The sequence below is a fragment of the Cervus canadensis genome, chromosome 26 (genome assembly GCF_019320065.1).
Source record: "Cervus canadensis isolate Bull #8, Minnesota chromosome 26, ASM1932006v1, whole genome shotgun sequence".
Classification (NCBI taxonomy): domain Eukaryota; kingdom Metazoa; phylum Chordata; class Mammalia; order Artiodactyla; family Cervidae; genus Cervus; species Cervus canadensis.
Genome location: NC_057411.1, coordinates 24,392,303 through 24,406,833, shown reverse-complemented (window position 1 = coordinate 24,406,833; position 14,531 = coordinate 24,392,303). Strand labels below are relative to the sequence as shown.

The following is a 14,531-nucleotide window of genomic DNA, read 5'->3' as shown; positions in this document are numbered from 1 at the left end:
TACTATTGTCTCAGGTCTCTGGGCTTAAGTTGTTACAGCCTTACACACATACAAAATCAAATATCTTGAAATTATTTGCTACTTAAACTGATAAAGGCCACAAATTCCCATATATATCAAACACTGTACTACTTTCTATAAATAATGTGATAAATATGTTCTTTTTCATCCATAAGGGAAGTGGGTCCTTAGAATATCTTAGTAAATTTCCTATAGTTACGCAGCTAGCAAGTTGCAGAGTTAAAATTCCACTGCCTCAGATTCCAGTTTGTGCTTTTTATCTACATCGAGCTGCCTTGAAAAAGCAAATGCCATTTTTACTTAAGATTTGTTTGCAAACAAGAATTCATAAAATACTTTTTTTTAAACCAATTATTTTATGGGTTTTGGCATTCAGCACTCCTGAATTTAAATACCAGTTTCAAATTTGTTTGTTGAGTAACCTTATTTGATCTCTCTGGGCTTTATTTTTCTGATGTGAAATGTGACTGGTATATATTTTGCAGTTATTGTGAGGATTTATTTTAGGAAGTGAAGAAAAGTGTTGAATCCTGCCCCAAGGTTGAAATAAAACAAGAACAATACAATGTTGTAATCAGTATATAACTATAAGGTCCTAGTTATATCTGGGTTATAATCTTATACATGGAATTTGAATAGAAAACACTGTTGTTATTATTGTTGTTTAGTCGCTAAGTTGTATCCGACTCTTTTGCGACTCCATGGACTGTAGCCCACTAGGCTTTTACTTTTACATTGTGTTCATTCATCATTTTGTTATTCTGCAGTACCATTCCATTATTTCCCCACTGTTTGTGAACATGTATACTTGAGAACTATCTGTTTACATGGAAACATCTTTGGAAGACATACGTATAGGATAATTCATTTTGTGATGAGGTAAATATCTTTTTGAAAAAAAATACTGCTTGAAAAAGAAAGCTAGTTAGAAATATATAAGAAAGCAACAAAGTAGAGAATCATGATGCATATTATATTTATTTTCTAGTACATAAGTTGCAATAAAAGATTGAGTTTTTATATTGTTTGTTTTTTATGGTTATTATCAAAGCAGCCAGTTTAGAACAGTTATCTTTAACCTCTGAGTTTTACCTAAGTAGGAATAAGCCTCTTAAAAATTGATTACAGACATTAGGCAGATACAAACTGTGTTTCCTCTTAATAAATGGAAGAATACTAGGTATAGTTCTAATCTATTTACATATGGTATTGCATTAAATTTCCAAATGACTCTATTATTATGTCCATTTTACAGTTGAGGAAACTGAGTTATTGAGAATTTTAGGAACTGATATCTAGATGGCAGAGCCAAGATGCAACCCTAGACAATCTGAATCCTGAATAAATATTCTTAAATATTCCCTATGTTAATATTTGAAAGCTTCAGTCTTTGTGTCTGTTTGAAAAGGTGAATATTAAAACTTACTTCCTAGTACATAGGGATTCAATGAGATGATTCCTGTAAAGAGTTTAATGTAGTGCCTGCCACATAATAAATATTCATTAAATGCTGAAATGGGTTAGAATTTGGCTCCATGAGTCACTTGTTATGCAACACTGAACAACTCCTTTACCTCTGTGAAGTCAGTTCCTCATCTGTAAAATTGCTACTATGTGGTAATAAGATCCCCATTGAGCTGGACTGCTAATATCAAGCACAAAATTAACATCTATATCCTTTAAGAATCCAGTGTATTTCAGGATCCTGTCATAGTGGCTTAAACTTTATCCTCATATCTATGCAGATACACGTACATAGTCACACATCAAATAGAGAAAAATGTTTGAAACATGTCTGATAGTCAAAGATTAATACCCTGACTTAGGGAGCACTTTTATACACTGTTGAGAAAAAAATCAAATAATCTAACCAAAAAGGAAGCAAAGAATAGGAAGAGGGAATTGACTAAGAAAGAGATACAAGTGAATATGATGGGCTTCAGAGGAGGCCATCCCAGAATATTCCATTGTGGCAGGTGGGTTATTTCAAGCTGAACATGATAAAGGCCCAACAGACTCAAGAAGAATTTTTTATCTCTCCCTTAACTGCCTAAAATAATTTAGACTGGAGCCTACCAGGAAAAGGGCTATTGTAAACACACATATATATAAGGGAACAACAGAGGATGAGATGGTTGGATGGCATCGCCGATTCAATGAACGTGAGTTTGAGTAAACTCTGGGAGTTGGTGATAGACAGGGAGGCCTGGCGTGCTGCAGTTCATGGGGTTGCAAAGAGTTGGACACAACTGAGCAACTGAACTGAACTGAACTGATATATATATATATATATATTTTACATAAAAAAGACTTTGCATGATGTGACAAACAATTCTTTAACAAACATTTTCTCTTTCCATTTTCCTGTGAATTATCTTCCTCTCCTTTGACGTTCCATCCCCTACCCTTCTTCTCCTTAGTCCAGGATGGCATAAAAGCCTCAGTTGCCCGATTCTCCGGGAGCCTCTCATGTCATCATGGAGCTCCCACACATATGTAATTACATTTGTTTCCCTTCTGTACTGTCTTATGTCAATTTAATTATAGATCAGCCAACGAACTAAAAAGAGAAGGGAAATGTTTTCTTCTGCTACAAATACAAGTGCAGATAAGTGAATACAAATGAATCAAATTAAATGAAGATTATTTTAATGTCTGGCTGCATAACAGTGAAATGAAACAAACATAGGTATACAAGTTCTCTCTTACCAAACTGACAAGACAATTTTGTTCTATGGAATATGCCATATTTATAAGTGTGTGAGTGAGCAAACCCTGTTACACCACTAAAGTGAAAGTGAAAGTCACTCAGTCATGTCTGATTCTGTGACCCCATGGACTTAGAGTCCATGGAATTTTCCAGACCAGAATACTGGAGTGGGTAGCCTTTCCCCTCTCCAGGGGATCTTCCCAACCCAGAGATCGAACCCAGGTCTGCAAGATAATTGCAGGTAGATTCTTTACCAGCTGAGCCACAGGGAAGCTCAAGAATACTGGAGTGGGGTAGGCTTTCTGGATAGCTGAGTTATACCACTAAGGGAAGTATGAAATATTAAAGCCTATTTAAGAAATACTTGACAATGTGTATTAAAACATTATCAAATGTACCTGCATTTGGCCATGCAGTTGCATTGTTATATGCCTACTCTAAGATAATTATAAATATGCCCAGTATTATACAAGGTACACATAACTGCATCATTTTATAGATTTAGGAAATAGCTTATATTTTCAGCCTCAGAGAGGAAATTTAGTAAATTAAGGAATGGATATTTGAAGAATATTAAACAACATGGACATGTGTTCTTAATATACTAAATGAATAAGAAGTTATAAAGTACATGTCCCAGAATCATAACTTTATTAAAGAAAGCATGTAAATATGCCCCCAAATGATAGCAAGAATGGCTACCACTAGGTAACCAGATAAGAAATCATTTTACTTCACATGTTTTTCTACATTATCCAATGTTTCTATTATATTCTGAATTTTTCTCATTATCTAAAAATAAAATATAATAATCATAGGTAAATTAGAATGCAAATTTTAACTGGAAAATATTTGCAATTAATTAATTTGTTGAATAAATATTTATTATTCATCCATTATGTGCCAAACACTTGGTCAGGCAATGGAAACACAGTGATATACAAGACAGAATTCTTGCCCTTATAGAGTGTACCTTTTGGTAGAGAATATAGATAATAAACAAGTAAATAAAAGAATTCCGAAGATAATTACAGATAATGAGAATTACTCTGAAGGAATAAACAGGGCTCAGGTGAGGTTTAGTTTGAGTCCTAAAGGATGAGAGAACCCATGGAAGCCAATGGGAAGAATGTTTCTAGCAGGAAGGAAACAGGTGCAATCTAGAAGCATTAAAGAACTTGGTAAAGACAGAGAAACATACGGGCAGGGAGGGCGCTTCTCTGGTGGCTTAGTCAATAAAGAATCTGCCTGAAATTCAGGAGAACTGGGTTTGATCCCTGGGATGGGATGATCTCCTGGAGAAGGGAATGGCTACCCACTTCAGTATTCTTGCCTGGAGAATCCCATGGACAGAGTTGCCTGGTGGGCTATAGTGCATGAGGTCACAAAGAGTTGGACACAAATGAGTGACTAATGCAACAACCCAAGCCCCGGTAGTGCGAATGAGGAGTGTAGGGTATGAGACAAGATTAAGAGGTGGACAGAGGGCAGAAAACTAAAGGTGTGTAAGTCCTGATAAGGAGTTTGTTGTTGGTGGGTTTTTTCCCCCCTAATTTGAAAAGAAATGATTAATGGCTTTTAAGTTGAGAAAAGACACCATTTTTATGTTTGTTTGTTTTTTTTAAAAGACCAAGTCTGCCTATTATTGATGGTTGATACAAAAAGTGCCTGGTGGTGATTTAGTCGCTAAGTCGTGTCCAACTCTTGCAACCCCATGGACTGTAGCCCGTCAGGTTCCTCTGTCCATGGGATTCTCCAGTCAAGAATACTGGAGTGGGTTGCCATTTCCTTCTCCAGGGGATCTTCCCAACCCAGGGATCAAACCCAGGTCTCCTGCATTGCAGGCAGATTCTTTACCAACTGAGCTACAAGGGAAGCCCCCAAAGTGCATAGTAATAGATAAAAGACAACCACAAAACTACAGTGGGAAAATGGCCAATGAATGGGAAGAGGAATAAATACAAAATAATAAGAAACATGGAACAATATAATCAAAACCACAAATTTAAATGATTTTTCACCATTAAAGTACCACAATTGTAGAAATTTAATATGTATTAATGATATTGTAAGGTAGACAATGGTAAAATAATCATTCCTGAATAATCAATCTTGGCAAAGACGTACATACAGGATGCTTATCCACATAGTGTTTTCACTGTTTTATTTTTCCCTTGAAGAGGAATTACATGCAATTTTTGTTCCATTCTGTTTTTCATGAAAACTCTACTAGTAACAGGTGTTGTTTTGATAATAACTGTTTTTATATTTCATAATGTAATTTTTATTATTTTATAATCAGAAAACTGGTTATTGAGGAAGTCCCAAATAAGTTCTTCATAACACATAGATGACATGATATAGAAGAAATAATGAAATTCAAAAAAGGTTTTGGAAATATGTAACACATACAGATTTAAATATCACATAGCATAAACCCAATTGAAACAATTATTTTCTCAAAGGCCTATAGTGTTGGAAAGCTTTTACTTCGAACCATATTACAGCCTGAGAAAACGTGATAGGTCCAAGCCCAGAGATTTATTTTTATTTGCAAAACTATTTGTTATTTTATAATTCCCAATTTTCTAGGGACTATCCCACCCCAGAATAAAAGCCAGCTTTTATGACTATTGTCACTATATAATCCTAACCAGGCAGAATCCAGGGGTCCACCATTCTCTTAGTAGCAGTATTAATTTGCTAATCCAGTAGGACTTCTAGATTTAAATGTTCTGCCCAGTAAGAAATCTGGAATAATCAGTTCAAACTTTCTGGGAGTCTTACGATGACTGTTGAACATCTCTGATCAAGCCCTTCAAAAGAGAGCTGCTTTCCTCTGACAATTGCTTCTTTATTACAAGATTGACTTTTTTATGTTAGAGATTCTATTAGAAAGGAGGTCAACTTGGGATCCTGAATCATCTTTACAAGAAACGTGGGTTCAGTTAGGGCTTAAATTCATTTACAAAAGTAGTAAAACCCAACAATAACTCATTTGGAGCAATAGTTACCAACTCTGTACTTTTTAAAAGGAAAAAGTCAGCCTTTAAATACAAAGAAACACAATGTTCCTTTATTTGCTATTGTGGTTCTTATTTCTAAGAAAGCTGAGTACATTTTAAAAGCACACACAGATAAATAGTTCTGTAGTCTAAAATTTCCAATTCAAAAGCAAAAGGAGAATTTGCAAAACGTGCTCTCATGCAAAGAACTGCCCATTTATCCCCATTTGATGAAAGTGTGTGTATGTGTGTTGCATATATATATACACATAAAACACTTGCTTGACTTATACTTAAATAGCAAAGTTGGAAAAGATCAGGCTTTGAAAACTGGTCCTAGAAAATAGATTTATCCATGCCAATTTGTGTATAAGTTTCTGTATATATTTTAAATACAGTAAGATTGATTATGAACAGGAGGTTCATTTTGTTTACTTTTTTCCCAGAGAGGGTTTCTAACATTCATAGAACTGAAGTACGAAGCCAAAGAAATCAACAATATTTCAACATATATCACACAGCAGAGTTAAAATAATCACACCAGCTCTTTTTACATCTCATTGCTACTGGTAATTTCTCCTAATTCTTCCATCATTAATTCCTGTAAGGGCTTTTCAGCACTTATCCTACAAAGCACAATTTCCTCATGTGGGTTTTTAATTGTCGATTCCTGCGCTGACAGATGAGATGTGTTGATGACCATAGTGTTTTTAGCTCTCAGAGTGTAGGCTTCCTTGGACTTTGCTCTTTTTTGGCAAAGCTGGAGATGAAAAGCATCTTGGAAACCACGACGAAAATTTTCATTGAAGAAACCATAAATGATGGGGTTGACGCTGCTGTTGCAGAAGGCCAGCCAGTGTGCAAAAGGGTAGATGTAGATGTTGATGACCTGCAGTTCATTTGGAGACAGATCAACATAATCCGAGAGCATCATCAGGGTCCACAGGGGCAACCAGGAGAGAATGAAAAGCAGGGCCACGGTCAGAAGCATCTTAATGACCTTCTGCTTCTTCTTGGATACCACCTGCCACTGCTCCTGGTTCTGTTTGCCTGTGTGGGGCACCTTCCTCTTGAACAGTGAAATTCCAATCCTTCCATACATGACGACAATGAGGGACAGGGGAGCCAGGTAGATATTGGCAAACAGCACTGTGGTATAGATCCTCCTCATTTCCTGACTTGGCCAGTCTTCCCGGCACCAGTAGACTGGGCTGGTTTTCTCCTGGGAGTTGAATCTCACTCGGTAATTTTTTTCTTCCCGTACGTGTAACATGACTGCAGACGGGGACATGATGGCAATGGCCAGGACCCAGACAATCATAATGATGACAGACGCTGTCTTGATAGTGAGCTTTGGTTTAAAAGGGTAGATAACACACCGGAACCTGTAATTAAAGGCAAATATCAGTGAAGGGCTGCCTCATAACGTCTGGCTGAGTCAGTAATTCAATTTAAGTAATTACAGTCTTCCATCCATGTTCTCCCTAAAAACGTAGGAAGTGAGAATCAGGAGAGAGGCATTTTCTGTAATTAATATATGAGATTAATTTCAACTCAAAATATGAATAAGTGGAGTATATCAGACACTATTAATAGTAAAAGTACTCAGGCTTCCCTGGTGGTCCAGGGATTAGGAATCCATCTTGCAATGCAAGGGACACTGGTTTGATTCTGGTCCGGGAGGATCCCACATGCCGCAGAGTGGCTGAGCTGGTGCATCACAACTACTGAGCCAGCACTCCAGAGCCTGTGGACCACAACTGCAGAACCCGCATACCGCAGCTACTAAAGCCTGTGCACCTAGATCCTGGGCTCTGCAACAAGAGAAGCTGCTGCAGCGAGAAGCCTGTGAACGATGACAAAGAGTCGCCCCACTCGCTGCAATTAGAGAAAAGCCTATTCACAGCTACGAAGACCCAGCACAGCTAAAAAGTAAATTAAGTAAATAAATACAATAAACCTTTAGAAAAAAAAGCCTGGATGTGTGTATATGTATTTACAACTGATCACTTTAGTGTATAGCAGAAATTAGCAGAACATTGTAAATCAACTCTACTCCAATAACATTTTTAAAGATATAATAAAAATGTTAGTGTTAACCAGCCCATATTGAACATTTAATATTCTGTTCTAGGGTCCTTTCCATTGGTTTGCATGGATTGTATCTTTAGGCCTTTTATGGGGAAAAGGCTTAGAAAAGGTAAAAATTCTTGCCCATAATCACACGTGATTGTTGCACATGTGGTTTGGCGCCAGAGCCCATATTCTTATACCCTCCTTCATGCCCTTCTGTGGTCCCCTCCCACATGATCTGTGTGCTTGGACAGGCAATTTGCTTTGGCCAGTTAGTTGAACATTAGCAAGCATGGTATAAGTGGAAGCCTGAGTGATTTCAGCTATAAGACATAGAGTAGGAGAACTAGACAGAGGCACCCAGCCAATCTACAGAGCTGTGGGAAGGACTAAAACACTGCTGTTTTGAGCCACCAAGTGTTTTGGTGGCTGTAAGGGTCTGAGAGTTTCCAATTATGAGTTCTGTTTATACACCTTCCTGGTGTTCTATATCTTCTAAGGAGCCTGAAAATTCAACATCAATATGAAGAGTAACCCCGGTTCATTTTACTGCTATTAATTTTTGTCCTTGTGATTCTTAATGTTATTATTGATATGCATTATGTTTGTTATAAGATAACCATGTGCTCAGTCATTAGTCATGTCTGACTCTTTGTGACCCCAGGAACTATAGCCTGCCAGGCTCCTCTTTCCGTGGAATTTTCCAGGCAAGAATACTGGAGTGGGTTGTCATTTCCTTCTCCAGTATAAGATAACCATACAGTTATGCAACTGTATAACATGTTTTTCAGGGTATTATCATCTATTGAATTTTCTTGGATTTTTGTGATGACTCTATAAAACTAAAATGTTATGAAACTTACTGTTTTCCAGATCTGCAGGTAAGGAAACAGAGTTTTTAAGTGGCTTAGAAGCAACCCAAACAAATTTATCTAATATGTTTATATAATGAATAGTTAGCTTCAGCTTTGACTGCTCTTTTATCTTTCTTTACAACTCCTTCAAGCATATGTAAGGTCTTGTTGTTTTTGTTGTTGCTCAGTCGTGTCCAGCTCTTTGCGACCCCATGGACTGCACCACGCCAGGCTCCTCTGTCCTCCACTATCTCCCAGAGTTTGCTCAAATTCATCTCCATTGAGTCAGTGAAGCTCTCCAACCATCTAATTCTCTGTCACCCCCTTCTCCTCCTGCCCTCAATCATTTCCAGTATCAGAGTGTTTTCCAATGAGTCGGTTCTTCACATCAGGTGGCCAAAGTATTGAAGTTTCAGCTTCAGCATCAGTTCTTCCGATGAATATTCAGGGTTGATTTCCTTTAGGATTGACTGGCTTGATCTCTTTGCAGTCCAAGGAACTCTCAAGAGTCTTCTCCAGCAGCACAGTTCAAAAGCATCAATTCTTCGGCTCTCAGGCTTCTTCATGGTCCAACTCTAACATCCCTAGAGGACTACTGGAAAAACCGTAGCTTGGACTATATGGATTTTGTCCGCAAAGTGATGTCTCTGCTTGTTAATACACTGTATAAGTTTGTCATGGGGCTTCCCTCATAGCTTCCAGAAAGCAAATATCTTTTCATTTCGTGGCTGTGGTCACCATCCACAGTGATTTTGGAGTCCAAGAAAATAAAATCTGCCACTGTTTCCAATTTGTCCCCATCTATTTGCCATGAAGTGATAGGTCTTCTGTCTTAACCTCCAAGTTTTCATCTAGTCTTCTAATCAGTGAATTCTCCCATTTACTCACCCTTAAATTATGGATAACTTCATGGGTGCTATTCTAGGTATTTTTGCTCTTTTTGTAAACCAATTATGGAAACTTCAAGTATTATTTTTTCATTTATTCATTCATCAAATAATATATTATACCTTGTTATAGCAGGCCAAACTAAGACCTGCATCATCTCTAATTATTTAATTTTAAAATATGAAACTTTATTGGTTTTATTTTATTACTGAACTCTGTGTGTGTGTGTGTGTGTGTGTGTGTGTGTATGGTTTATCAGGTGGTGCAGTGGTAAAGAATGCTCCTGCCAATGCAGGAGACATGGGTTCGATCCCTAGCTCAGGAAGATCTCCTGGAGTAGGAAATGGCAACCCACTCCAGTATTCTTGCCTAGAAAATTCCATGGACAGAGGAACCTGGCAAGCCACAGTCTATGTGGTTGCAAAGAGTCGGAAATGACCGAGTGATTGAGCATGCACATGCATGCACTCTCTCTCTCTCTATATATATATATACATATATATAAGGGGATACATATTGTGGCTACAATTTATGTATATATAATACATAAACATATATACACACACACACATATATAGTATGCATATGTATATATATTATATACATATACATAATATATCCCTTATATATACATATAAGGAATCCAATTTTAAGCAGATATGCCCAAATGTAGTAGATTACACATTTTTCACTGGTTATGTAGATTAGTTGCAGACATGCTCAATTTTCGGGATTCAGAGTTTGGTGTTGACCTACCTATCCACTGCTATTGCAACTAAAGTAAAGACGGAAGCTGCGACGGATATTCCCTGGACCAAGCCACTGATCTTGCACATTGTACTTCCAAAAGGCCATCCTGAAAGGGAAATGGAACAGTCAGTCTTTGGAGAGATCATACATGTATATTTTAATTTCACTGAAATTTCGAAGAGAAAGACATGAAATTAGATGCATGTAACTGTTTCCTAAAAGATCCAGGGAACAATCAATGTTTCCCATTATTTTCATTAATATATTCAGAGTTTTGTTTTTCAGTATATTAATAATGTTAATAATTAATTAAATATAATTAATTATAAATATAATTAAATATAAATAAATAAATAAATAATATTAATAATATACAGTAGTTTCAACATTATATATGCTCTAATAAATATTTTGCATCTATTAACATATCTAATCTCCACAACAGGCTTTTGGAAGCTTTATTATTCACCTCATTTACATCTTTTTGATGTGTTTTTATATGTTTGAAGGTATTGGCAAGAAACTTAACTCTCCTGGAAGAAAATCTGAGAATTCATTATTGATAGCTGTACTCAAAACATTAAACAAACCAACATATGATGTTCTTATTAAATCCAGGAAACCAAAAAACATTGTATAAGAGCAAAGGTTGCTATCATAGTACTCTGCATGGTTCAGCAGGGGTAAGATACATATAATAATAGGAATGCATACCCTAAATATTGATTTAACAAAAAACAATATGATATGCTCATATTGAGAGAATGAGGGAGGTAAAAAATGAATGTATATTTGTGGCTCTGTATAAATGTGTCTGTTGGCATTTATACCTAATTTCAACCAGTCATGTTGTTTTTCCAATTTCACATTCAGACAGCTTCTATGGATTTATATTCTTCTGTCCTAGTGCTGTCAGTTCAGTGGAGTTTGGTGAGGGCAACTGTCTCTTGGGGTAGAAGAGGATAATGAGAACTAAATTGCATCATCTGCAGTTGGATAATATATTAGAATAAAGACATGTTATTCAGAAATATGATAGTAATTACCAAAAATAAAGGCAAAAATGCTGAATGTGGTTGCCTCCTGGGAATAGGAACCAGGGGTAGGGAAGGGTACTGTATATGAAAAAAACTTAACTAGTAATTTAATTATAGATATTTATGGAGGACATATTGAGATCATTTCTTTAGTTTATTGAGACAACAATTTTTACCAACTCTTTTTGTCTAGCACATATTAAAAATGTACATCATTAATAAATATTGCTTTTAAATGACAAGCATCACAGAAGCACAGAATTTATGTGGTGTATTATGACAGAATAGCCACTCTAAACATTCCCTGACTCCCACTTCAGAGAAAGGAAAGAAACAGAAATAAATTCTTAAGAGAACTCTCCTATTTTTCAGTAAACCTATGTTGAATGCCATAATGGAAAAAAAACTGCGATATGACTTTTGTTATTGATGTTTAGTTGCTCAGTTGTGTCTGACTAAACAGCAGTTAACAACAAACCACACCATAGTTCTTTCCCTTTTATGTCACTCAACATCAGTTTTCTTTCCGGGCAAGATTACTGGGGTGGGTTGCTACTTTCTCCTTCAGGGAATCTTTCCGACCCAGGGATTGAACCCACATCTCTGCATCTCCTGCATTGCAGGCAAATTCTTTACTCCCAAGCCACCACAGTAGCCCCATGATATGGCTTGTTTGATCTAAATACTTTTTATATTTTCTTATACAGATTTGGAATATGAGTATCTTGAGTGCTATTCATTAGTTAATACAACAAATATTTATTAATCAGGTACTATGTACCAAAACTCTACCGGGAGGTGTAGATACACCGTTCCTATACTTCTGGGGTGTATAATGTGATATTCTGTGCTTGGTCGCTCAGGTGTGTCCAACTCTTTGAGACCCCATGGACTGCAGCCCGCCAGGCTCTTCTGTCCATGGGGATTTTCCAGACAAGAAAACTAGAGTGGGTTGCCATGTCCTCCTCCAGGGGAATCTTCCCAACCCAGGGACTGATTACAGGTGGATTCTTTACCAGCTGAGCCACCAGGGAAGGCCATAATGTTGTGTTAAGAAGTGGTAATACGGACCCAGAAGTCCTCTAGGGTAGCACCTGAACCATTGTTTATGTTGCACATGTAAATTACTACTCCATGAATGAAACTACCACTCTGTGACTTATTGTTGGTCCTGCGTTTGCCTTCCATCAAAAACTGTTGGAAATCTCCCAACCACCAGGGAAGCCCAGCTAACCACAAGAGGGTCTAAATATCTATTTACGTTAGATTGAAGACGTTTTAATGGAAACCACACTTTGAGCTTTACAATCCATAATAGTCTCAATGACATTCCTACCATACAATATGTGCTCAGAACTGCCAAGGAAATTCAAAGTCTTCAGTAAGAAGTGTCATCATTCATGGATGACCTTCAGTGAACCCCACACCTCATCTCTGTCACTTGCTTTACTTTTCCCCATAATTCTTTTTATTCTCTGACTGTTTATATAGCTTTTTATTTGTTGTTTTTTATCCTCCTTTATAATGTAGGCCTCAAGAGGACAGCTACTTGGCGAAGTTCTTGGAACTCCGTAAATGTTTGAAATGAATGGATGACCACACCATGGCTGCAGGGATATGGGACAAATATTTTTTTCATATTATCTTTGTGCTGTACACAAATCAACATAAGTGAAGTCACTCAGTCGTGTCCAACCGTTTGTGACCCCATAGACTGTAGCCCCCCCCAACCCCCATGCTCCTCCATCCATGGGATTTTCCAGGCGAGAATACTGGAGTGGATCAACATACCTGCTATAATATTGTCCAGCAGTGTGATAGGCATACAGAATATACCAACTAGTAGATCACTTATGGCCAGGTTCAAGATGAAGAGATTAGTGACTGTGTGCATATGTTTGTTCCTCATTACAATGAAGCAAACCACTGTATTTCCCACCATGCATAGGAAGAAGATCAAAAAGTAGGAAATAATGAAAATCGCTGCCACTTGCGGCTGGTGAAGATAGTAGTTCACATAGGTGATATTGATATCTGAGTACAGATCATGTGTTGTATCATTACTCCAAATGTAATGCCCGTTTTCTGTAGAGTTTGAATCCCATTCCTCACTCATGATGGACCTAAACAAAGAAGAGGCAAAAAAGAAAAACATGATTAAAAATCAAGAGAATATAAGCTTAAGAGAGCTTTAGAGAGATGCCTTTAAAATTCCATGGAATTTTGGTGGACTTTCTATAAGGACCCGTGGGCTTCTCTGATGGCTCAGTGGCAAAGAATCCACCTACCAATATAAGATGCAGGAGATGTGGGTTTGATCCTTGAGTCAGGAAGATCTCCTGGGGAAGGAAATGGCAACCCACTCTAGTATTCTAGCCTGGTGGGCTGTAGTCCATGGGGTTGCAAGGAATCAGACACAACTGAGCAAATACACACACACACACACACACACACACACAGTGACCCATAAGTTTTGCTTAAAAGGGCTTCCCTGGTGGCTCAGATGGTAAAGAATCTGCCTGCAATGCAGGAAACCCAGGTTTGATCTCTGGGTCAGGAAGATCCCCTGCAGAAAGGGAATGGTTACACACTCCAGTAATATAAATGAGTTACAAATCAGACATTCAAATTATTAGGATTCTAATCAAGAGCATTTGAAAATTCCACTTTGTGCTACAAGTAAAAATTATTATGTCATATTTCCTTGATGTATTCTATATTATTCATTTCTTTACCATACTTTCTATCCACTTGTAAAATTTCAAAGGAAATCCTTCAAAACTCCTCTTTCTCTTACCTTCAAATATCATAACCTGTCAAAATCTACTTGCTCTAACTAACATGCCTTGAGTTTTCCTGATATTTGAATAAGATGAAATGTCTACATCTTCAAAAGTTGCATTGAAAAGAGCTTACTGTTATCTTCCTTATTCTGCTTTGACTCAGTTAATTGGATATTCTTTTTATATACTTCTGTACGGAGACATAGCCACAAAACTGAATTTCTTAAAATAGGTCTGGGTTACTTATCTTGGTTTCACATAGCATAATTCAAGTCACATAGTATTTATTCAATAAATATTTATTTAAAATCTATATATCTTAAGAAAGACAAAAATCACTGGGTGTCAGGGGGCCCTGGTAATACTCCCAAGTTTGGTGGTTTATTAGAAAGACTCACAGGACTCAGCAT

General features: G+C 37.1%; 1 protein-coding gene across 2 annotated transcripts in view; it reads right to left on the bottom strand.

Moving 5' to 3' along the window:
* Positions 1 to 4,044: 4,044 nt before the first annotated feature.
* Positions 4,045 to 14,531, bottom strand: part of NPFFR2 (neuropeptide FF receptor 2) — a 75,695-nt gene continuing 65,208 nt past the window's right edge. For both annotated transcript variants that reach the window (XM_043448538.1, XM_043448537.1), the window contains exons 2-4: positions 13,130 to 13,461; positions 10,308 to 10,407; positions 4,045 to 7,121 (exon numbers count right to left, since the gene is read on the bottom strand). In XM_043448538.1, the coding sequence (XP_043304473.1) occupies positions 6,287 to 7,121; positions 10,308 to 10,407; positions 13,130 to 13,454 (1,260 nt within the window). In that variant the 5' untranslated portion in view covers positions 13,455 to 13,461 and the 3' untranslated portion in view covers positions 4,045 to 6,286. The remainder of the gene's footprint in view (positions 7,122 to 10,307; positions 10,408 to 13,129; positions 13,462 to 14,531) is intronic.